Source organism: Silurus meridionalis, chromosome 19, assembly GCF_014805685.1.
Source record: "Silurus meridionalis isolate SWU-2019-XX chromosome 19, ASM1480568v1, whole genome shotgun sequence".
NCBI lineage: Eukaryota > Metazoa > Chordata > Actinopteri > Siluriformes > Siluridae > Silurus > Silurus meridionalis.
In genome coordinates this window covers 6,157,723-6,183,216 of record NC_060902.1, presented here as the reverse complement: position 1 = coordinate 6,183,216, position 25,494 = coordinate 6,157,723, and the positions used below count along the sequence as shown (strand labels likewise).

Below are 25,494 nucleotides of genomic sequence, written 5' to 3'. Positions count from 1 at the left end.
AATAGGCATTAAAGGAGTAGTCAGTCATAAATACATCATTGTTTTTATTAGAACAGGTAGGTAAGAGGGCTGCACAAAATAATAAAACGTATTAAAATCATTTGTCAAGACAATTCAATTTAAGGAAAGCGTTGTTTTTGTAGCAGTTTGACAAGAATGATAGAAAACAGTGCCAATATTCCACCTTCATTCGCTCTGACCACTGGCTATAAACAAGTCCTCAAGTGCACTAGAGAAACAGGGAGAAACAACCATGAAAAGCTTTTTAAAAATGTTGAAACTAACAAAACACCCACTTGCAGTAAACAGAACATGGTCAATGGAATTTGTGTGAGTGTACAGTGTAATATTATGTAATGATTAATACATTCTTGAACAATGACTAATGATTTAAGTGAATATATGGGGTGAGTGAGTCATGGCTACACTCGCTTTTTCACTTTTAACTCTCCAATGGTGCATACTGGCAAGAGACCAGAAACATTGCCATGATTAATTCTGTTTGGCTTTTGGAGACCATGTCATTTGCAAATTCAGTCATTTAGCATTTAAATGAGCAGTTATTCACAAATCCACTAACAGAATGTCTGCGACAGTAATGAAGTTTGTGCGATGTGTTAAATTTATATTTATTTATATATATATACACATACACTGAATGGAGATTAACAAATTTATTGGTATGGCCAAATATAGTATTGTTGCTTTTTGTGTCCAAACATACAATATTGTATAATTGCAGATTTATTGGCATCACCAAATATTCATCACCACCTTAAGAATCAATATTGTATTTAATTGTGTCAAAGCTCGAGGTATGTACCCCTGTCATGCAGTGCATTTTCTGGTATTTGCTGTTAAATCAATGCACTGCTCTAAATATTAATCTAAAAAATAAAACACTAGTTTGCTGTAAAAACAAATAATAAAATTGCACAGCAATTTTTATCAATGAAAAGATGACAAATCCTTTTTTACTCAGGAATCATGCTGCTGAGATGTTGAGTGGCTAGTAAACACGTGCAGTACTTAGGGCTTGAGGTATCAAGCTGTGTGCCAGGTTTCATATGCATTTTAGTTTGACTGGTTTTTCACATGATTTTTTTTCTGCCACTGCATATCAGGTTTAATTAGCACCTTGCGTGTTGCTCGAAACAAGCTGTGTTGCCAGGTGCACTGTTATCCTGCATTCATCCAAAAGCTTTTAATGTTTCTTGTATTGATTTTCTTGTTTAGGACAAGATAAAATAATGTTCTCAATAAAAGAAGGCAGAGTGCTAGTTTAACTACTGCTTATATACTGCATATCTTGTCATGCACATCTGGCAACCCTGGTGCATTTGGGTTTTTGATATTTGATTTTACCACAGAAGCCAGAGCTGACCAAAAAATAGAACAGTTTAATTCTAGACTTCAAATGAAGCAGAGATGTTTGCAATTCGAACTTCCACACAGATTGTGGTTCGTCGTAGGAGCAGCCTTTGTGTTAAATTCATTACTAATATCAGACACATTATATTATGCATATTATACACAAAATGGACAAAGGTTTGTGGACAGCTGACCATAAGATTCCTGTGATGTTTAAACATTCCATTCTACATTCAGTCACTATTTGCCTGTTATACCTTCACTTTTCCACTAGATTTTGAAAAGTGATTGGCGATGTTTGTCCTCATTCAGCGGCAATAGTGTTAGTAAAGTCAGGAACTGATTTAGGTGAGGTGATGAGACCTGGGGTGCAGTCAGCGTTCCAATTCATCCCAAAAGTGTTCAGCAAGTTTGAGGTCAGAGCTCTTTAGCAGGTCACTCAAGATCTTCCACTTCAACCCACATAAACCATATCTCTACAGAACTCGCATTGTGGACAGATAGACATTTTAATGCTTAAACGAGTTTGGGTCTTCTAGTTCAAGTAAAGGGAAACCTTAATGCTGCCGCATCCAAAAACGATCCTTTTACAACTGTATAGCTTTAACGTTGTGGAAACATTTTAGGTAAGAAACACATATGGCTGGGAAATACAGGTGTCCCAATATTTTTGCGCATAAAGTGTAGATGTTCCTTAATGTATGTAGGAGAGAGCTGACATGAGTGTAATATGGCACCAATTGTAACTGTTTTGCATAAACATCTTCTGGTTTCAATGAAAATATATAGTACATCTCACCTGTGGTTTTTTACTCCTCAGCTTGTTTCCTTTCCTTATTAAGTCTGCTTTATCTTGGGTTTGTGTTTCCAGTGTTTTTCTTCCCAGTTATAGATATATTGCTTTGCTCTGTTGGGTTTCAGTTGTTTCCTTTTTCTGTATTTTGATTCCACGATTAAGGATTTGATGTAATAAACTTGTCAGCTTGTGCTTTTTATCCCCCCTGACTGTACTAACAGTGATTCCTGGATACGTCCCAACAGACCTACTCAGCACCTGCTGTGACTCTGCTGTGTTACAGAAAAGGCTCTTCCTGCATGCCAATAAAGCTCTTGCGAAATCTAAGTGTTTCAAAACAAGGAAGAAAGCGATGAGTACACAATGTTATGAAGTGTCTAACACCTGGATTGTGTAAAAGAGAGACATACTGTAGAGAAGCTGGATTGTGTTGAGATATGTTTTCATTCACAAATAATCTCTTACCATGATATCATGCTTGCTAAGGTGAGGAACAGCTATAGTTTCTTTATTAGTAAGTCACTAGGGTTACATACGTAACCTAGAGACGTTACCTTTTAGGAACTCGAGCTGTGTTGCAATGCTTTGGGAACAATAGTCCAATACCACCAGACTGACCAGTCCCTGACTAGTGTGTATGAGCACAGCTATGTCGAAGGACAGAGGAGCCAGTAGTGGCACAGAGGCCAAGGTTATAAAATCTGACAAATCTAACTTCTGAGTGTCTGCTAATTAGCAGGGAGGGCAGACAATTGTTTCGAGTCCTTCCTCCAAGGACTCGTCCTATAGACATAAGTGTCTAGTGTTTACACCGGACACAGCCGGTTTCAGCTTCTCCTGGTCTGGGGCTGGAAACAGAGGAGGATAGAATGCCTGGAGGCTAACAGGTTGTGGAACGACAGAGGGCACCTTGGGGGCGTAACCCACTCTAGGGTGCAGGAAGGCACTGGCCATGCCGGGAGGAAACTCCAGGAATGAGGGGGGCCACAGAGAGGGCCTGAAAATCACCTGCTCTCCTCAGAGAGCAGAAAGCCTGAAGAAGCACAGTCTTGACTGTGAGATGCCTCCTTGAAGCCTCAGCCAGGGGCTCTAAGGGGGGCTCGGATAGAGCCTCAGGCTCATCATAGTCAGATGCATCAGTAGCTGGTCTCTTTTTGTTCCATGACCAGAGCCTGCTAGTTTCTCACCAGGGAGGGACTGCCAGGTGGTCTCTTCGGAGTATCAGTCTAGAGGTGGCGAGTTCTCCTGGTCAACAACGATGCCAGACGGAAGACAAGGAGGGAGCTTGCTAGAGCTGTCGGTGTCCTGAAACACGTTCCGTGGCAGGGTTAACAGACCAGGTCCCTGAGTGAAACTCTCTTATTGAAGATGACAGTCTTCAGATCTGTCACCTCTCTGGGCTTCGAACCTGAGCGCTGTGACAGCTCCCTGACAGGGTTAGAGCATGTCGCAACACTCCGTTTCTCCGTTTGGGGCTGTGCCCACCGAGCAGCCTCATGAGAGCGACGTGGGAGATACCGCTGAAATGCAGCTGATTGTTTTTTCACCTCCTGAAACCTTTCGACTACCGAGTCACAGAATAGGTCGGAAGGCAGGAGGGGGGCGTCTAGTCGCACAGCTACAGATGCCTCTCAGTGGAGCGGCATCAATGGACCGGCTGATGGCCTTAGCCACCTGGACCGGCTGATGGCTCTTGCACCTGGCCGACCATGATGTCTCCCACATCCAGCTCTCACAGCAGGTCAGCTTGGTATGCCTGCAACACTGTACTCCTGAGAGGCGGCAAACCCCCCCGGAGAGCAAAGAGGGTGTTCACTGGAGCTGGCTGTGCCCTGAAGCACCGAGCGTGGCAAGGTTAACGAACAGGCTCTACAGAGCCTTCCGGAGAGCAAAGAGGGTGTTCACTGGAGCTGGCTGTGCCCTGAAGCACAGAGAGTGGCAAGGTTAACGACCCAGCTCCCTGAGGGTGCCAGGGGCGGGCACCATATAGTGAGGTGCACAACCCCTGGCTTTCCGATGCCCCGAGCACCGCACTGGATTTCTCTTTCTATCCCGCTCGGTGTCTGCACCTCACGATGTGCTGGTGTGTGAAAATAGGCGTCCCTTAGATCTATCGTGGAACAATGGTTCACCTCATGCACACATGACAGGCAAAATACATTTCAATACGGAGCCTTAGGGTTTATTTTATATTATTTTAGATTTTATTCGGAATTTGTCTAATTTGTAAATGAATTAAATAAGGGCCTGAAATGCAGATATGACATACAACAATTGCAAAGAATGAAAACGCAAAAATAAATATATCCAACCTCATCAGGTTGTATTACTTTTGGTGTCTCATTTGTTTAACATAAGCACTTGATAATATTCTCAAGCTGTGACAGATTATCAGATTCATGTCAGCAGTGTGCAATGCAGTTAATGACCTGCTGTGTAATTAAACTCAGTTCGAAAGTCCTGTATAAGTGTTGGTTGACTGAAATGCAGCAAATATTTTTTTTACTTTGCTATTTAATATGCATAAATGGACACCTGACTGCATCCAATGACATCCAATACAATTGTGTAGTAGAAATAAAAAGTAAAAGTCAGTTGTCCAGGCCACTCAAGGCCACCTTGTGCACAGGAGCATTAGCAAGCTAGAAGGATAATTTACTGCTACTGCATCCAATGACATCCAATACAATTGTGTAGTAGAAATAAGAAGTAAGGAGACCCAATCCTGTTCTAGCTTGCTAATGCTCCTGTGCACCAGGAGCTTCTCGAACAGCACAGTCTGTGAGGAGTCTGTGGGCTTGCTAGCATCCGAAAATTCTACCTCCTTGAAGGAAGAAATACGGAGCTCTGCGTTACACGCGCTGGAAGAAGGAACCACCAAAGCGAGTGCTTTCCCCAGGAAACGGAAGCTTGGCCCAGCGGGAGAGGCTGGGGCGGACTCATCCGTCTCCATGCCTTTTGCTAGATTGGCTTGCGAGCCCTTCGACCTTCAGCGCCGCTTTGCCTCGGCAAGTGTGGGACGTGAGCCGCGAGGGAGAGCGCATAGCCACACGGCTAAAAATGCTAACAGTTGACTCCCTCGAGAGCCGACTAAGCATGCTCCTAAGCAAACAACACATCGGCTGTGTGTATCCCCCCGAATGAAGCAGGGCAAGAAGGAACACACAGTTGGAATTCTGGCCGGATTTTACACATGATTCAGGGCGTGAACAATGCGAGGCGTTCCCAAAGCGTTTCGACACAGCTCGAGTTCCTGAGAGGGAACTCTGACCTCAACCCTACTGATGGCCTTTGGGTTGAATTAGAACGCTGACTGCGCCCAGGCCTCCTCATCTACACCAGTACCTGACTTTACTAAGGCTTTGTGGTTGAATAACCACAAATCTCCACAAGTACACTCTAAAATTGAGTGGAACATCTTTCCAGAAGAGTGGAGGTTATTAAAACAGAAATCGGGACTAAATGTGAAATGGTATGTTCAAAGAGTACATGCTAATATTATTTTCAGCTGTCCACAAACTTTTGTCTTTATAGTGCATTTTATTTTTATAGTTTATACCTGTTTTTTGGATTTTTTAAGCACACCACATTCCTAAGAGGACCAGGGCAGATTGTGATTTTGGGAAGAGACTGAAAGTTACATGGCTGCATTGTGGCACATTTTGCATAATTAGGCACATATTTTTTCATTGATGTCTTTATTTTTGTTGTTATATTTGTGCACTATTGTATAAAGTGCATTGTTGTACTTTTGGAAGTCTCAGTGTCCTGTGAGTTTCAACACGTATTGTGAAGCTTAACACATCATAAATGTGCAGTTGACTCCTCCAGTCCTCCCACAGCATTGGTGAAATGTTCTGGTTGTGATCCCTTTTTGCTCAGGGCACTGTATTTTCCTAAGATGTTTTATCTCCTTCCTTAAGCTTATGCTGCATCATCATCTCTCCCTTGCTGTTCCAGTACATAATGTATTACAAATGATGCCCTTTAGAAATGGTTATACTACAGCACTGTTTGATACTTGACTCTGATTGCCTGACAGAAGTCCGACATAGATGTGCAAACATGTTTTAGTTACTGCACATCGATGTCAGGACACATAACTTTTTTTTACCCATGTGTGGTCCTTCACCAAACTGTTACCAAAAAAAAAAAATGTTTACTAACCTTTGATTAGTATGGACGCCTTTGGATGCAGTAGCATTAAATTCCCCTTTACTTGAACTAGGAGACCCAAACCTGTTCCAGTATGACAATACACATGTGCACAAACGTCCAGCTATAGTTTACATGGTTTGGAGTGGAAAATCGTGAGTGGCCTGTTAAAGAGCTCTGACCTCAACCCTACTAAACACCTTTGGGATGACTTGGAACACTGATACATCAGTACCTGACTTTATTAAAGCCATTGTGGCTGAATGAAAACAAATCTCCACAAGTACACTCCAAAATCTAGTGGAACATCTTACCAGGAGAGTGGAAGTTATTATAACTATAGTTATTACAGCCTACTGTCCACCACGGCACAGAGATTCAACTATTTATTTATTATTTATTTTTTGGTTCATGCTGACAATATACAGTAAATAAATAAATAAATAAAGATAGGTATACATGTTGACAGCATTTTGTGTTATTTATTACTGCAGAAAATACAATAAATTAATAAATAAATACATTTTAATACTTTTTAAACACAAAGTTGTTTTGAGTTATCACCACATATAACAGAAAAATAGAACAAATTAAAAATAAAGTATACATGAATAAATAAATAATTTTATATATATAAATAAATAAATAGATAAACAAACAAACAAACAAACATTGATGTTCACATGGCTTTTTATTTATTATGAAAACACATAGAATAAATAATTATATTTGCTAACGGGCTTTTCTAATTTGTTTTATACCATTTAATACAAAAAAATATAGCTAATAAACACACAAACATCGAAATAAAAACATTTTTGTTACCCAGGCTCACTAGTGTTTCTCTCTTATTACTGCAGTCACGCGGCAAAAACATTTATTTCTCTCTCTCTCTCTCTCTCTCTCTCTCTCTCTCTCTCTCTCTCTCTCTCTCTCTCTCCCTCCCTTTCATTTTCTCTTTCTCTCTCTCTCACACACACACACACACACACACACACACACACACACACACAGAGGTTACAATAACTTGGTTGCTTAAGTGTACATACCCATAGTTTGGTACACGGTTTGGTACTTGTTTGGTACAGTTTTTAAGTCACAGTTCGGTTCAATTTCGGTATGGTTAGAGGGAAGAAATGCAAAACATAAAATTGCTTGAAGCTGGACATAAAACGCTGAAGAATTCATAGCAGTAGCGTTAGTCGATAGACACTTCCTGATTAGCGGCTAATGTTAGCACTATGGATTCTTTAGCATTTTCATGCATGTGCAAAACAAATCATTTTTCCGGTAAGGAGCAAATACTCTAGTTTCTTTTTTATACCCCTGCTATTGTTTTGTGTGAAGTTTAATAATAATAATAATAATAAAAAAAAAAAAAACCAGAAATTAAACAAACTTGTGGTCCGCCACTTAATACATTCCAGAGGGAAATTTTTATCGATGTTTCTCACATAAAAAGGATTGCGAAACCAAAAACCCTGTACCGAAGTATTTTGGTATGAATACGTGTAACCTTACACCCCTACCATACAGGGATGTACAATATGCTTAGAATGAACCAGTCACATTCAGAAATAATTATCAAACAGCTTTCATCAGAAACCTGAAAAAAAATCAGCAGTTTCTGTAGGATTTGCTTCATATCTTCTAGGTTTCATCTGACTTCTGTAATTGTGGTCCAGGTCCTACAGAGCAAGCATGGTATCTCAAAGCTGTCAGTCAGGACAGGGGTATAAACAATTTCTGAAGCATAAGAAGTGCCATGAAATATTGTAAATGTAACTCATCAACAATTAAAGAAACCATAGCAACACAGTGATATCATCAAAAAAAAGATGTCCCTTTAAAATGAGTATAAGGACAGATAAAAAAAACTTACCAGAAGATCTAGAGCAACAAGAATATCTGGCAACAATCTATCATATGCTTCACATGGCTGGTCACTGGAACCACTCAACATGTGTTGTGGTCCAAAAGCTATTATACTGTAATTCCAATCCACCAGAAGTTTTGTGCAAAAAATCTAACGAACACAGAACTAAAAATACACCAGACCTAAACTGTAGCATTATAGAAATATGCTTCAGAACTGGGTCTTTTACAGGGTTTATAGACTTTTTATACCCACTTTATGTTGTACATGGCTTGCAAAATAACTTTGATCATGTTAATTATTGTCTGATGTGGATAATAATTATATATTACTCAAAAATAGAAAAAAAGTGTAAAAAACATTAATAATAATACTACTAATACTAATAATAATAATAATAATAATAATAATAATAATAATAATAATAATAATAATATTAATACTAATAAGGGCTTGCCACAGCCTACATCTGGTTGCCAAGGGCAATTATTATACTATTATTATCAAGCCCTTAGCAACTAGATTGCAAAGACAAAATCAATAAATCTAATGCTATTTAACCTTTGCCTGCTTTGCCTTAAAACAAAAGCTGCACATTGCCATTATCCGATATTCCTTTACTATGCATCTGAGCTGTCAGACTTCTGAACGTGAAGGTAATGGTGTGAAAGCTGCACACTCGATGTACTGTCATGCCCAAATCTCATAACACAGTTCTCTCGAGACGTCCTGCCATTGTTTCCTGGAATCGCAATTAATCTTTTTTCACACTCAACTCCCCAAACATTTGCTAAAGACCACCTGACATGGCTGCTCTGTACAGCGAGCGCTTTCCTTGCAACATATAGAATCATGGAAGGTCATGCGGTAAATAGACTCAGTCTGTCATGAAACGGCACCTCGCAGACATCTGCATTGACATAACCATAACAGCGGTTAAGATGCTGCTCATCTTACATCTTTTCCTCTGAAGGTTTAGCAACACATTATGATGTTTTATTGCAGCACTGCTAAATCCTTAACTATAGTTATAAATATCTCAGTCAAATTGACTTCCTTCAGCGCAGCTAAACTGGGTTTAGATGCTACATTGGGGGTTTCAGATATAACACTGTAATCTTATAACACCTGGAGGCATCGTCATGCTGAAGACTGATTACAATAAATCATATGGTGGGTTTTTAAAACTTTTTTCCTTTTGTGCTTGTTTTGACTTATAAGATATATAAGATATATATATATATATATATATATATATATATATATATATATATATATATATATATATACATTTCTCATGAGCAATTTTTAAAGGGGACACAAATAATACAGTCAAACTGTACTTATAAAGATATGGTTGAGGTGCACTGAAAAATGATCTTATGTCCATTTTCCTTTTCTCCGTCATGTGATCTAGTCTATGACACTGCAAGGCAAGTTTATTTATACTGTAGCACATTTCATACACAATGGTAATTCAAAGTGCTTTACATAAAGAAAGTAAAACTATCATAAAAAAATAATCACAACAATAAAAACAAGAAAATAAAAAAGGTTTACATTTTTATTTAAAATTTATTAAGACACTTAAGAACAGAAGAAAATTAAAGAAAATAAAATACAGTTGTGTCAGTTCGGACATAGCACAGTTTAGTTTAGTATTTTAGTAAATGCACAGATAAACAATATGCTAATTGTGTCCAATAATGTTAAATTAACATTATACCAAGTCGTCCCAAATAAAACACTGCATGGGAAACGGCTTTGGTGTGTTAGTGTCAGTGCACTATGCTACAAGCTATTGTAAACAAGCTAACGTTCACTAGATAAGTCATATTTTAATCGCTAATAGAGCAGATTCATGAAAAATTACATCCGAAATCAGCATTTTTGCCGCAACTAATTTATGAATGAGTCTGCATCAACTACATTAAAGAGAATCGCTTTATTTAAAGTAAATTAAATACCCTAGTTAATGGAGTTGAACATTTATTGAGCCGCAGACACACACCTGACTCGTGTGTGTAGAGTAGGTGTGATGAACTGGGAAAGCAGGCAGTGGGTCAAACCACTGTGAGGAAGGGGGGGGGATGACGGACTCAACTGTTTCTAAATGCATTTTTTTTTGACTTACACAATTATTTAGGTATACATACATATATTTTTCACAATAGAGAGTGCGATATTTTTTAAATATTTTTTTTGGACATGTCCCCTCCGTCCCCCCGGGGTTTATGCCCATGCTGTCCTGTGAATTTGTTTCACATAAAGAACATTGACTGATAGAAGATCGATACAGGATGAGCTTTTTAGAAAATGCAAGCTAGAACAAGAAACACATTAGATTGGTGTTGCAGCATCCAGTTTTATACAGCACAGCTTTTTTAATCAATTAAAAGTGTCTTTTTTTTCCCGAAAAGTTTGGTGTGACTGTGGTTTTACAGAAACACAGGTTAGTTTCTGTTGTACAGCTTACAGTATGCTCAATTAGCAGTATGTAGCATGTTGTGAGTCAGAATCCTGGATGTTTAATTGTTTAATAAATGATTATTGGTTTAAAAAAAAAGAAGGCCATGTGGAATCCAGTGGCACTTTAACATTAGAACCCAATGCGAAATACTCTTTGAATCATGGATATAGATATTCCACTTGTGATTTCTTTGGCAGCATGGTGTGCAATTCAGGTAATTATGCATGCTTCGAGTGTGATGTAATTGTAGATTGAAAGCAGTGGTTCATTTCAGGTGTGATTGCTAGTTTGGAATTTGAAACCAAAACACTGTTTTTAATACATGTTTCCAAGTTTTACACATTCGCAGAATTCATTGTCACATCCTTTTGCCAATGACGTTGAATAGTTATCTTCAGGAATTTTATTTTTTTTCTGTTCTACACCTAACACCTGTTTGTGCTTTACACTTTTACTAACCTGGGAATTGTTTTACTGCTTTGTAGGGCCACTACTGATATGGCATTTTGCTTATATTATTCAGAATGAATCAATATCATGGTTGAATAGCTGATGTCAAATTAATATAAATAACGTGTCTGGGTATACAACATGTTACAACATTTTTTTTAAATTTTATTTGTTTATTTATTTATGTAATATTAGTCATCATTTGGTTCACTGCCACACCTGGTACAGCCCATGGATGGTATTATAACATACTCATCAGTGGATCAGGGACTAAGCAGAGAAAGATCTACAGTATTTGTTCAATTCTTTTTTAATTATTTTCTCACTAATGATCACAAAAAAGTTTATTTTGGGCTTGAACCAGGCATTTTAAAAAGTACACAACTGTTTAACCTGAACTGTTTCTCATGTACACATACTTTTGTACCTCAAAAAAGTTCCAGCATTTTGTAATTCAAAAGTAAAAAAAAAGAGAAAATTGCTTTTGAAGATTTCATTGCAGAGGTGGCGCAGGAGCCTCGCCAACATGTTTCACAGCTGGTATCTGATTGCGACCCGAATTGATTCGGTTTAGGCCAGTTTCTCTGCAGCATGCAGCTATCCAACAACTTGAACTTTTGTGTTTGAGGTCACACTTACAGTAGCTAGAGAGATTTTAGACATTAGACTAAAAAACTGTTTTACCCAGACAAAAATTATGAAATTGTGTGTATGTATATATATATATATATATATATATATATATATATATATATATATATATATATATATACAGTGGAACCCGGTTATGTCGATGTCCTAGGGGGTCGCCAAAAAGGATCGAGATAACCAGGATCGAGATAAACGAAAATCAAAATGGCGGCAATACATTAACGTGCTTGAAATTTCTTTATGTACATGATGTGCGTTATTAAATGAGAATGTGCACGCACGTGTTTTTGAAGGTTTTTTTTTACACAACAGCGTTGCCGCGATTTGTTTGATGAAGGCATGCTATAAAAATACATACAGTACATGTTTATCTGTCAGGAATCCACCTGCCACGCCCCCTTCGGCCCCCTTCAGCGTGTCAGGTGCTTTCTCGGCCGCTTTCTCTGAAGCTCCGCTTCAATCGCGCACATATGGTGCTCGTTTAGCATCATCACCAGCTCCTATTTAAACTTCCACACTCTCACTGTCCGTTATTGTTGGTATATGTTGGTTCACGGTCGTTGTTATCGCTCATGTGTATCCCGATGCGTGCCTTCCACGGCACTCTCTCAACGGCTGCTCTTTTCTTCCCAAAGCGCACCGCGGATCCTGCCGGTGTTCATTCTATGCTTTTGCTGCTCATCCCACGTTCCGCGCCGCCAAGCGCGGCTTTCGCCTCCCGTTCATCACATAACATTTAACAACAAAAGGCATATGTGCACTAACTAACAGCAGAGATTCACCAGTATACAATACAACACCTGTAGCAGCTGTAAGCCTTGATTTTTCCGCCACTTCGCGAGTTCTTCTGCGGCTGCACGAGATAACCGGCGTTAAATGGCAATTTTTCCCCTTGTGCTCGAGATATTAGGGTTCGCGACATAAAAGAATCGACATAACCGATAAAAAATGCTAAGACAAAGCGAGAATTTGGCGGTTCCACTTCAAAAACGTCGACTTAATAGGGTTGTCGAGATAACCGAGGTCGAGATAAGCGGGTTCCACTATATATATATATATATATATATATATATATATATATATATATATATATATATATATATATATATATATATATATGTGTAGCTGGCTTTGTGCACATGATGGAACAGCTTCGGGTCTCCTAGTTTAAGTGAAGTGAAAATTTAATGCTAAACTATCTAAAGACATTTAAAATTGTGTGTATCCAACTTTGTTACAGTTTGGGGAAAAACCACATATGGCTAAAAAATTCTGGTGTCTCAATACTTTTTGTCATCAAGTGCACCAATCAGCCTGTGCCTGTTGATTGCTGATATTCTTACAAGATGTTTTTGTCTTTACATTTACATTCATTTATGCAAACAAGGCTTTTAATTAAATATGCATGACTTGCAGTGTAATGTGTTTTGACTGTAGTTAATGAGGTTAAAAAGGATTGGAAAGGAAACTGACATGTATATCATGTCATAATGACACACTAATTGACGTACATGTACAACCGATCCACCATAACACCATTACAACCACTGTTCATGCAGTAAAAGTGTATCATTAAAGGAACAATATCGAGAATAGGAAACAGAGATCAGGCAATCAGCAGACACCGGTATCAGGAAAATCAAAAACACAGAAACAAGGAGACGGAATAGGGTCGAGAACAACAACAATGTTGTTATACAAAATAAACATGACTCTGTAAATGCAAGTGGGATTGCACTGAGCAATTCTTTGCACTTGAACAACGACACATGAGGGTTTAAATACGCAAACTAATTAACGGGCAAACAAAAGCCAGGTGTGAGTGTTTAGAAAACATGAGGGACACAAGCAATGAAAGGGCATGGGTTGAATCAAGACTAGAATCAAGACAAAAACACACATGGCAATATGCAAAACTCTTTACCGTAATGTATATTTGTAAATGCAGATCCTGGCATGAGAATAGGAGATTCCTGAAGTACATTACATTATACATGTACTGTATAAACACTGAGCATTTGCTTTTTTTATTTATTTATTTTTTTAGATATGAGATTCGGGACACTCACCTGGTAGAGGAGAGCGTTCTGGAGACCCTGAGAGTCAAAGCTGATTTCCTGACCTTCAAACCGCGTCCCTTTAACATGCGGGAGTTCTACGATCGAACGGGCCACGACATCAAGGAGATGCTGCTGTCCTGCTACTACCGTGGGGAAAAATGCAGCGCAGAAGACTTTAAAGTGGTAAGTCGACATGTCTCATATGCTTCTCTACTCTTCGCTCGGCCTCTGCTCACGTGCATTTAAGACCTTTAAGGAGATCGTTTTACCTACAGGCATCTTATTGATCAGTTGTACAGATAATGCAATAAGGATGATGCACTTAGAGTTGGTTTGTGGGTTAGGTGTTGACACATGCTGATGTTACATGTGTTATGTGTAATGTTACCTCATGATAATTGCCCAACCTTACACAATGATCGATTTGCTTTTTGTATTGCGTTTGCCGTGCAGTGCAGATCATTTCTACATGATTGTGAATACGTTCTGCTATACAGTACAAATATTAGTCTGGTCAAGTGGGCAAAAGTTCTGCATACGAACCTGAGCCTCTGGAGGCAGCACCATATATTCATCACATTTTAAGCATGGCTGTACGTGTTCACTATCTCGAGTTTATTCAGGGATCTTTCTTCATTTTTGTTCGAGCCAGACCTAGAAGCAGACTTGTTTAATTTGCATTTGTGATGAATTAAAACTCCACTGCTGTAGCTTTATCGGGTGCTGGAGTACACACTCGAGAGCTGAGAGAATAAGTGATATTAGATGAGTTTTTAGTGGGACGTGAGTAATTAAAACTCAAGCCTTCAAGCTTTACTGTGTTTGAAAGTTAAAAAGCCATTGAACTTTTGGAATTTAGGCTTTTAATAATGGAATCTTTAGTATATGGTGTCACAACTGGAGTGGAACATAACCTACTGTCATTGATCTAAGCATTACACAGCAATGAGTGTGTGTATATATTCATACATACATATACAGAGACACACACATGCATGGTTTGAGATCTGCGATTGAAATTACAGCAAGCCCTTCATTGATATGGTAAAAAAAGTGTCATAAAAACTGAGTGTGAGTTGTCAAGTCGGATATGGATAGATTTATTCTTTCGTGCGAACTTTTACACAAGAAACAGGATATTCACAAAAACATGGAAGTTGTAAAAAAGGCATTTGGAGACTACTCATGCTTATGAGACTGCATACATTTTTACACACAAAAATATTCACCTAAAGTTCAACTCATCAACATGAAATAAGCTGTAATATACATCTGCCAAAAATCCTAAAATGCAGTAGATTTAGCTCTTTATTTTTCATTTTACAATTTTTCATTGTTTATTTCAAATCAAATATCTCCTTCCAATTTTTGATCTTTTCCCTGATTGCTCATCTCACGCACCCAACCGTCTCTGCTTCCTACAAGTTTTGTGATTGTCACTAAATGCAAATAAGCTGCCTCAGAAACAAGGGTACAAAATAAATCAGCCTTTCTGTAACTTTTGCAAATCTGGTGTCATGTAATGTGAGCATTAACAATAGCGGAGGCGGATGCAAGTGAAGTATGAGGCTGTTTTATTTAAATCCAGGCAGACAAGTTCAAAATAAAATCCAACATCAAGAACTTAATTCAGGTATAGATCAGGTAAACATCAAACAATGTGAATGAGGCAACACAACAGCGAGAAAAAAAAAAAACGTGAGCAAAACCCAGATCTGTATGCATTACTTCACATACATAGTGGAAACCAAGGGGTATAATTCAAACACAGAGGTGTCAACAGCAGTGAATTGGAAAACATGTGACCACATCGGCAATGACGAGACAGGGGTGGCAGAAGTAACACAACAAACAACAACAAATGGCAATGAACACAAGAAATAGAATGCAGAAGTGCACTAATGTTTCAAGCTAGCTTGCTTTCCTTTTGAGGGGATAATCTCTGACATCTGGCAGAAAAATTTTGTTCGGTTTGCAAACATTTACACAAAACCTTACGCAAAGATTGACAATTGTGGACAATTAAGGGTACATCATCTTTAACAACTGCTAGCCATTTGCAGCATGACAACACAGATTAGATGTAACAATTGTAATTTTTTTAACCTTTCCTACATCAATACTTAAGATACCTGAAAAGACACTGGAAAGACATGGGAAATGGCAGTTCACTGAAGAGAAAAGGACAAACAACATGAAAAACGTCTGTGAATCTGGCAGGAGTTATTTCTTCTTTTGCATTGAATTATAAGTGAACTTTGACTATGAATATTCAAACCTTGATCTGTGTTCTTACTCAAGCAAATAGTCTTGTCTACCTACACATGGTCTTGTGTTGTCTTGTTTGTCAATTTTTCATTTCATAGGGTTTAAAAGCTTGATTTATAAAAATAAATGAATAACTAAAATGCAAACTGTGCTTCTTGCTTTCTTGGGGTGGTGTCTTCAAGGTACTTTATTGTTCTTTTAGCCTGCACAGTAATGCACATCCTGGCACGTCTGTACTTTTAAAGCCTTGATAAGCTCCAAAAGATAATCAAAAGTACAAAAAAATGTATATCATATTCACATTTCCAGGCGAAGGACAAAATGAATGGATTAAAGATGCTTCCTTGAGGGTATCTCTCTGACAAGGAAATATGCACTTTTAAATATTTATAAGGTATTTTTATGGGTATTTTGGGGATTATTCTTATCCAAAGTCCTGCTCCTAGTAATGTGTGTGCCGTTAATTTGCGCCGCTTTCACACCTGCTTTATTATTTTGGTACTGAAAGGTCAGGTGTTGTCACACTATTATAGAAATAAGACCACACAGTCCTTTCTCAATCTTACACCTATTGTTGTTACTATCTCTCTCTCTCCCTCTCTCTCCCTTTTCTTTCTCTGTCCTTTTATTGTCCTTGTGTGGGTATAACACTCACCATTTCATGCCTCCCCATTGAAGTGTGCTATGTGAGAATGTGTGGAGATTGCACGTGTCGTTGTGCGTTATGCTGATGTTCCTGCAGGTTTGTGCTGATGGCAGACGGGAGGCTAACAGCTCAGCAGAGATCACTAATGACGTGTAAAAAGCAGCTCTGCACTTCACATAAAAACACAGACTCCGCTCACATTTTTGTGACACTTGAGCACACACATACATACATGAGCACACAGCTTACACACACAGCATTTGAACATGTGCAGTATATGCTAAAAATTACATGACATTTTATATATTTAGCTTATATATGAGCCATGCCGCAATGAAAGAAGGTGGTCTGGACTGAAGAATCACGTTTTTTTTTTATACAGTACCACCTGAAACACCTACCTAAACATGGTCATAATCAAACACACTCCTTTATGGCGAGGACTTTCTAAACATGGTGGCCTATTGCCTATAGGACAATACTCAATGCATATTCACACTGCCACAATTGTTCAAAAATGGTTTGGAGAACATGACAAAGAGTGTTGACTTGGCTCTCAACACCATTGATTTTAGTTTGATTGAGTAATATGCTGGATTAACAAATCCAATCCATTTAGATCCAAACTCACGACATGGACTTTAAAGATCTCCTGCTTCCATCTACAGACACTTTGATTTAATGTAGTTATCAAATTACTGTATTTCTTTTTATTATAGTGTTACTAAAGCACACCAGGTCTGTGAGAATTAGTTAAAAGTGAGCTATACAGGCAAATTTATTACATACACATCTCCGTTTACCTATTCATAGCTTGTGTTGTTCAAAGTTAATCAATCGGCAGACTTTTGATCCTGAACGAAATGCATTCAATACAGGATGCAGTGCAAGCTTACAGCTGAAAGTTGAGGGCTATGCTGAAGAAGCCTGGCAGCACTGTGTACCTTCAGCACTGAGGCAGCCCACATAGTGTGCACATTTGCTGCTTGCTTTCCAGCTCCCGTTTGATCAATAGAAGATAGAAAGACCCTTGTTGGCTTTTAACGTTTCACTGTGAGAAACACTGGCAGTGTGTGGGAGCAGTATAGTGGGTGATGGATGTTAGTGAGACCCGGTGATGGATATGTGATTGAGTGTGGGGGTGTGTTATGACAGATTGCATTATAGCCTGAAACTATGATCCATATGCATAGTCTCTCTTTCTCAAGTCAACTTTTTATTTCATTTAGAAATTTCCGGATTCAATGTCAGTGAGGTTCATTTATCAGCCTTTTAGTACAGTTGTGCATGTTTAGTAGGTCACACAAAGAATTCCAGCAGATTTACATTTAGAGATGTCTACAAAACTCCATAAAAGGCAATGTTCACACTGAGAGCACATAATGACTACATTATACAACTTAAAGTTCTGCTTTAGACATGCACACATTATCTCTTTTTTGCCATTGCTTTTGTTCTTATTGAAAGACTAATCCTATTTGTCTTCATTAATGGATTTCTTTAAAATATGGTTTCTTTTAAGTCTGGGTTGCACAGAATTGGCATTTAATGTATGTCTGTAACAAAAGAAAAGAAAAAGCTATATAGACCTGGCAGCATTATCTGTGTACAATTGAACGTTGATTAGTCTAGGTTCACTTGATTAAGTATTTTTGTAAATAATGTTGTACAGGAGCTCTGAGGAAGTCTTATGGGATAGTGTTCATCTGAACTAGCTAGGTTTTTATGTGTGACATTTCTGGTTTCAAGGCTTTCGCATCTGATTTACAGATGAATTGGATAAAAAAAAGTGTTCCATAGTCCTTTCTGTGCTTTTTTCCCTTCTCCTTATAGAAATTTGCCTGATCAGATCATTTTTTAGACAGTTGGCTGGCACGGAGCTGAAACTCTCTTCGGCTGGCTTTAGATGTTTCATTGTGACTGATGCGATTGCTTTTGGCAGACAATTCATTTAAAAGGGTTCAGCATCTCTCAAAGATCAAACCATGACAAATCTCTTGAGACCATTTGATTCAGCTTTTCTTCCAAGACAAAAACCCACTAGGTTGTTTCTAACAAAGAAAAGAGATAGGTTTCCAGATATATTGTCTCCCTTTATGTTTGGCGACTTTCTCACAGGGTATTTTCAGTAAATCCCAGGTTGCAAGCACATAAAAGACATTGGAAAACCAGAAGTTTTTTTTTAGTTAGTTACAGGTTTCCTCTCAAATAAATAGATGGATTGTATATCATGAAGGCAAACCTTGTGGATTTTTGGAGGTAATCTTTTTTCTTGCCAAGATATTTTTCATGCATGTGCTTTGATCTACCTGGTTTTTATGTATTTGGGATTATACCAACAGAAGGCTTGCATAATATTGGACCTTATTCATCAGAGTAGATCTTAATGCCCAGAATGGCTTTTATACATCTGCGTCTGATTATTGAAACTGGAGTCTGAACAATATAGATGCAAATAACTATTTTACAACCACGATGAACAGCAAAGCATCCCAAAACAAACATGGCAACCCCCAGAACATGGCAACCCTTGGGGCAAATCCACATCACTGGTCACCAGAGGTGGCAAAAAATACACACATCCATTACTTAAGTAGAAGTACAGATACTCATGTTTTAAAATACTCGGGTAAAAGTTAAAGTACTGATTATACCTTTTTACTTAAGTGAAAGTAAAGAAGTCTTGGCTCTGACATGTACTTAAGTAAAAAGTAGTTATTACTTCTACCTGTTTTAGCTGTTAACTGAACCTCACATCATATTAATATTTGATAGATAGATAAAAGGATAGATAGATAGATAGATAGATAGATAGATAGATAGATAGATAGATAGATAGATAGATAGATAGATAGATAGATAGATAGAACTGTATTGTCATTGTATAGTACAGGTACACAGCAACGAAATGCAAAAAAGTAGCAATCGTGCAAATAGTGCAGATAAATATGTATCATATGTACAGCATGTGATATTTATGTAAGCATATGTACAGTGATTAAATATAAAGGCTATATCAGTGCAGAGATGTGTGGACATCATTAAGAGCCTTTGCTATGTTTCCACACGGACAGTTAATGAGGTGATACCGAAAAAAGTGCACCTCAAGTCAAGTCAAGAAGCTTTTATATATATAATAATAGACATTTTATAGATTTTAATGATGTTTTGTTTTTATCTGTACGATCAATAAAGACAGTAATTTAAGTTCGTGTCACAATTATGAGGGAAAAACTCACAAAACGCCACCCAGAGGGTTAATTGTGTAAAACATGGCGGATTTGGTGTTCGATTTGAGACTTTGTGCAAAAATAAAACAAAAGTTTACTGATTACAAATATTTTTCGGTGGAGTTTATTTATTTATTTTATATCTAAGTAAAGAAGGGACGTCGTGAATAAGTATATGTTTTGCTGGATGTTTTAATTTCGAATCTTATATATTTTTTTTTATTTATGTATTTAAATTTTTTTTTTTATAAAAATGGTAAAAACAGAAATTCACGCTGAATTGATAGCGTGTTAATAACATCTAGTGCCGTTTACAATAATTTGAATTTTGACAGCCAAATATATATATATATATATATATATATAAATACAAAACTAATTAAAAATGTTGTTACCTAATGAATGTGTGCAGGCTGAAGATCCACATATAGAACACAAGCAGAGAAAAGATGATGATGATCATGAATGTGTCTGTTCTCAGTCATGTTCTCATCACTGACTCCCTCTGTCTCATCCACATTAACCCCAAACTTCTTACTGCCTTCTGCCTGCTGATTCTTATCTTCGTAAAGAGTGAGAGTCAGGACTTTATACACCAGCGGATTGAAAAAGACACGCAGTAACAGGAAATCAGTTGTTCGGCTGAAATCGGCGCAGTGAAAAGAAAAATTTTATATTTCACCAAATCACTGGATTAAAACTAAAGTAAAGAGCCGGTTTTGAAAATGTAAAAAAGTAAAAACTACAGATATTTGTGTAAAAATTTAATGAGTAAAAGTAAAAAGTTGTCTGAAAAATAAATAGTGGAGTAAAGTACTGATACCAAAAAAATCTACTTAAGTACAGTAACGAAGTATTTGTACTCCGTTACTTCCCACCTCTGCTGGTCACACTCATGCTTTCAAATCACTAATTCAAATCATTGCAGACTCTGTCAATCTCAGTTTCTTTTGTATCAGAATTTGATATGAATTGTAAAAATTATGTCAATAGTTCAGGCTGGTGGTGATTGTGTAATGATGTGGGAAATGTTTTAGTACACATTAGACAAAGTGTTATCAGCAGAGTATTGTTTGAATGCTACAATTTACCTGAATATTGTTGATGACCATGTCCATCTTATTATGACCACAATTTATTATTATTTATCATTTAATTATCCTATGTCCAAGCATTTCAAGTTAGAAGACAAAGTCATGTTAAACTGGTTCCATGAACATGGCGCTGTGTTCAATGCACTCTTCAGCCACCCATTTCGGATCAAGCGTGGATGAATAGTAAATAGTATATACTGTAGATACATAGTAAAACATTCTGTTTGTGTAAAACACAAAGTTAGCAGAGAAACAGGATGTTTTGAGTACACAACCTTCATCTGCTGTGCAGGACGTGAAACCTCTAGATAAGCTATTTATATTCACAAAAAATAATCCATAAAAAGCCCTGCAACCTTATTTATTTGAACTCTATTTTTATTTTCTTTTTTTTTTTTTATTCATATTACAAGACATACAGGTCAGATTTAACTGCAGACAGATTCAATTAAAACTTTATCATAAATATAAATGAACCAAGATCCAATTCTCAGCCCACAGCTGGGGCAGCTCAGAGGTGATTTCATGGTCCTGTGAGGTTCTCACTAAGGAGGGGTTGGATAGATCAAATCATCATTTATATAAACTAGTCATCATTAAAAAAAAAAAAAAGCAACATTATATTGCTAAAAATTGAAATTACATCATGTAAAAATGTTAACAGACTAGCAAAAAATGTATAAAATCATACCAAATAAATTTTGGTTAATATAGTATTAATGTAAAATCAGGTAATAAATAAAAAAAAGTGTAGTGCAGTTCTACTTGTCTGGCTGAGTTTACACTTGGCATTAACATGCGATCAAGCAGATCCAATCAAGCAGATCATCATCAGTCAATCAGGACACGGCATGTTTACACTTGGCAACATCAACTGACTTCTCTATCTGGATAACTTATCAGATCTGTTTTTCCTGCACAATATTTAAATAAGCATGCAGAAGATGGCCCCGGTGCAGAGTCGACCCGAAGTGGTGGGTTTCCTTTTGAAAACCATTTTACAATTTGTGCAAAATGAGGATGATGATGAGGCAGTTAGCAATAAGGTACAAAGATTCTGTTGTGGTAATGGTAAAAAGCATGTTGATCTGAGAACGCTGTTTGCTGTGGTGGGAAAAAAATATGCGTCATTTATAGAGAGTTATAATATTATAATATAGAGTTTTTCTGCAGCTTTCAGGTGTGCAGGCACACTTACCACTATATTTGCAATGTAATCCGCCCTCGATTATACCGCAAGACTACACATCGACTGTATGTGCAGCGGTAGAGGGGCGGGTTTTTGTGTGACGTTGAGCTGCAAATGCAGATGCGATGACTGGATTGCGTTTGCGTTCCACCAAGATCTGATCACAATGTGTCCTTGACTACCTCTTGACCAGGACATGCTGATCAGATAACATTCCGATTGGAAGCATGTTTACACTTGTCTTTTCAATGTGTATGTAGGAAACATCCAGGTCGCATGTTAATGCCAAGTGTAAACACGTTCAAGTGTAGACGCTTTTCAAGAGGCTTCTGGGAGATGCCTTTTTTGCTAAATGCTTTATATACTTATTCACATTTACAAATATTGTATTGACACTGTTGTGTCCTTAAACTCCATTTGGTCCACAGTCTCTTCTGGGAACACTGGGGATAGGTTGGGAATACTCCCTGTCAGTAGAACGCCATGTAGAAACCTATTTCCAATCCCATTCACACCGGTTTATTTTCACCAATCCATTTACTGGTATGGGTTATGAGGTCAGAGCAAACCTGAAACCCCAAAGAAGAACGAACATGAAAAAGTAGACAAGGAGAAAATTAACCTGCTTTTTGACAGAAATGTGAGTGTACATTGGACTTGTTTTTTACAATATTGTCAAATGTTTAAGTTAAATTTCTGTGGATTGACGAGAGTATGTGAGAATATACTGAGCAATTATCTCTCTGCATCTAAGAGAGCGCTCATCTCTATGTACTAGCCTGTTGATGAGTGTTGATCTGGATGACACTAAAAGAGATCTCAGACTGCATCAGTCGCTGATCACAACTCTAATACCGGCATAATCCTCCTGACTTTACTGTTCCACAAGTTTCCTATCTTCTATGCTAGCACCTACCCTGGCATGTAGGTGGTAGAAACTGTTGATTAGCATGAAACTTTTGATCTAATGAAGGTCTGATTCACGGTCCCTCACGGAGAAGAAATTAATCCTCATTAATATTAATAAACAAGCAGACTAACCGTAGAGAGGGCGAGATATCCTGCAGGGTATCATAAAAAAAAAAATTAGTAAATTACAGAGATGCCATGATTCGAGATTCATGACCTGTGTTTAATTAAAAAGACTCACAGCAAGTTGATGGCTTGCAAGTACTTATAAATACAGATAACAAGCACTATGTACATTTTTTTTTTCTGCTCTACGTTTTTTTTTTCATTTGATAAAAGTTAAGTTTGGCTGAGTTAATATTCCCGACTTGAAAGCTTGTATTAAAGTGCTTTTCATTCTGCCACTGTGCCTGCACCCTTGCTCCAAAGAAGTAAGAAGGACATTCAAGTTATGACATTAATTGCAAATGTTACATTGTCAGTGAAGCCAAAATGGTAGAGGAGAAATGCAACTTATCTCCAAAAGTAAGGGATTTTTTTCATGCTTTTGTTCAACTTAATTTACCAATTATCGCTCAAATTCTTTGAAGTTTTTCTTCTACAAGCGAAGTGAATAAAAATAGATTTTATGTGGTGCTCTTTGGAAACTCTGAATTCTGTGAGCCAGATTTGTACAAAAATGTAAAAGAAGACATTTTTATTTAAAGATATACAAAGCTAAAAACGTACGAGGAAAGATCAAGAAAAGGTGAAAATAAATGTTGTCGGAAGGATCAGGAGCAGCAGCTTTCAGCCTGTAGGGCAGGGATGTCAAATTTATATTCTGAACCAGGCCACATCAGCATTTCTTTTGTGGGCTCTTGAAGGGCCATAAACCAAGGCGATTCTTTTTAACATGTATTATTATCTATGCTATTAATTAACACCAATAGCCCAGGCACTGAAAGGATAATATATCAGAAAGTTTCTAGGGAGCATAGGCTGTTGAACTGTATGCATTATTAGGCCTAGCTGATTAGATTTTCTGAGGTGATGAGAATGATGTTTTCACTATAGCCACTACACAACTAATGGGCAACTAACCATTACACCCATTTAAAAGTACACAATTGTATAGGATGTCTTTTGAAAATAGTGCTTTATTTTTGGCACATGTACTTTTACATCACAGTGAAATTTTTTCTTGAGGAAACTCGGTTCAGCGTTAGCCTTGATGTCCAACACCAGTGCCTAAACACAGTAACAGGGTGAGTAAGCAAATCTTCTAAGTCATGCTCCAAAAAGTAGCAGAAAGTCTTTGCAAATGAATGGAGGTTATTATAACAGCAAAGTGGAAGCTAAGAAGAGCACATTGGTATGGTTGTCAGATGTCCCCCTTCATAAATGATATGTTTAGCTTATTTATTTACAATCGCACAACTGCTACACTGTTTCAGATCACTGAACACCTACCTCAGCATCCCTTTAGGGTTGGCCAATGTTCTAAATGGCACAAAATCAAATATTCAGCTAAGCGCTGCTGGGAGTTAGTGTACAACAGTAAATAATCTATAAAAAGATCTTTCCCTCACAACCCTAAATAAAGCCGGAGCCCTTTCTGCCGTCTTGAGCATAAGGTAGACAGAGAGAAGAAACAGGAGAATGAGGAAATGTTCCTCTATTTCCACAGTGAGGGTGAATCTGAGGAATTGTTTTCAAGGCTGGAAGACTGCAAAATGAGGAAGGGATTGTTCACAGTAAATAATTTGCTCTACAATATACCATGACGTGGCTAAATGCTTGAATCTGGTGTAATACATTTTCTAGAACAGCAGCACTGAGACTTGGCAAATGCTCCATATAATTAAAGACTAGTGAGAAACTGATTCAAAACAGGGTATTTAACAAAGAAATTTGTATAGTGAACCTTTGTATGAGAATAGGTTTATGTAACATTTATGGAAGGAGTCTCCAGTGTTAGAGGCTGGTGAGGGATCAGCTGTTTATAGTGATACATTGTTCAACTAATGTAGCACTTCACGTTTTCCACATTTTGTTATGTGAAAAACTTATTATTACTATTACTTATTATGTCTTATTCCAAAATTGCTTTAATTCATTCATTTGCTAAAATTCTCCATAATGACAAAGTGGAAGAAGTTTGTTTGGAATCTTTGCAAATTTTGCAAGTGTTAACTGTGGGACCTTGCAAATCATGTCCAATCAAATTTACCACACACATGTCCAACCGAATTTACCACACACACACACAAAAGATTTCCTTTAAGTTCTATATAAAGTCATGTGGTTCCATACTTGGCCAATAGAACCTTTTACCAAAAAAATGGTT

At 37.6% G+C, this 25,494-nt stretch overlaps 1 protein-coding gene across 1 annotated transcript in view; it reads left to right on the top strand.

The window, feature by feature from the left end:
- Positions 1-25,494, top strand: part of asic1b (acid-sensing (proton-gated) ion channel 1b) — a 355,295-nt gene that overhangs the window by 34,373 nt on the left and 295,428 nt on the right. The window contains exon 2 of the mRNA XM_046875193.1: positions 13,817-14,012. Within this exon, the coding sequence (XP_046731149.1) occupies positions 13,817-14,012 (196 nt within the window). The remainder of the gene's footprint in view (positions 1-13,816; positions 14,013-25,494) is intronic.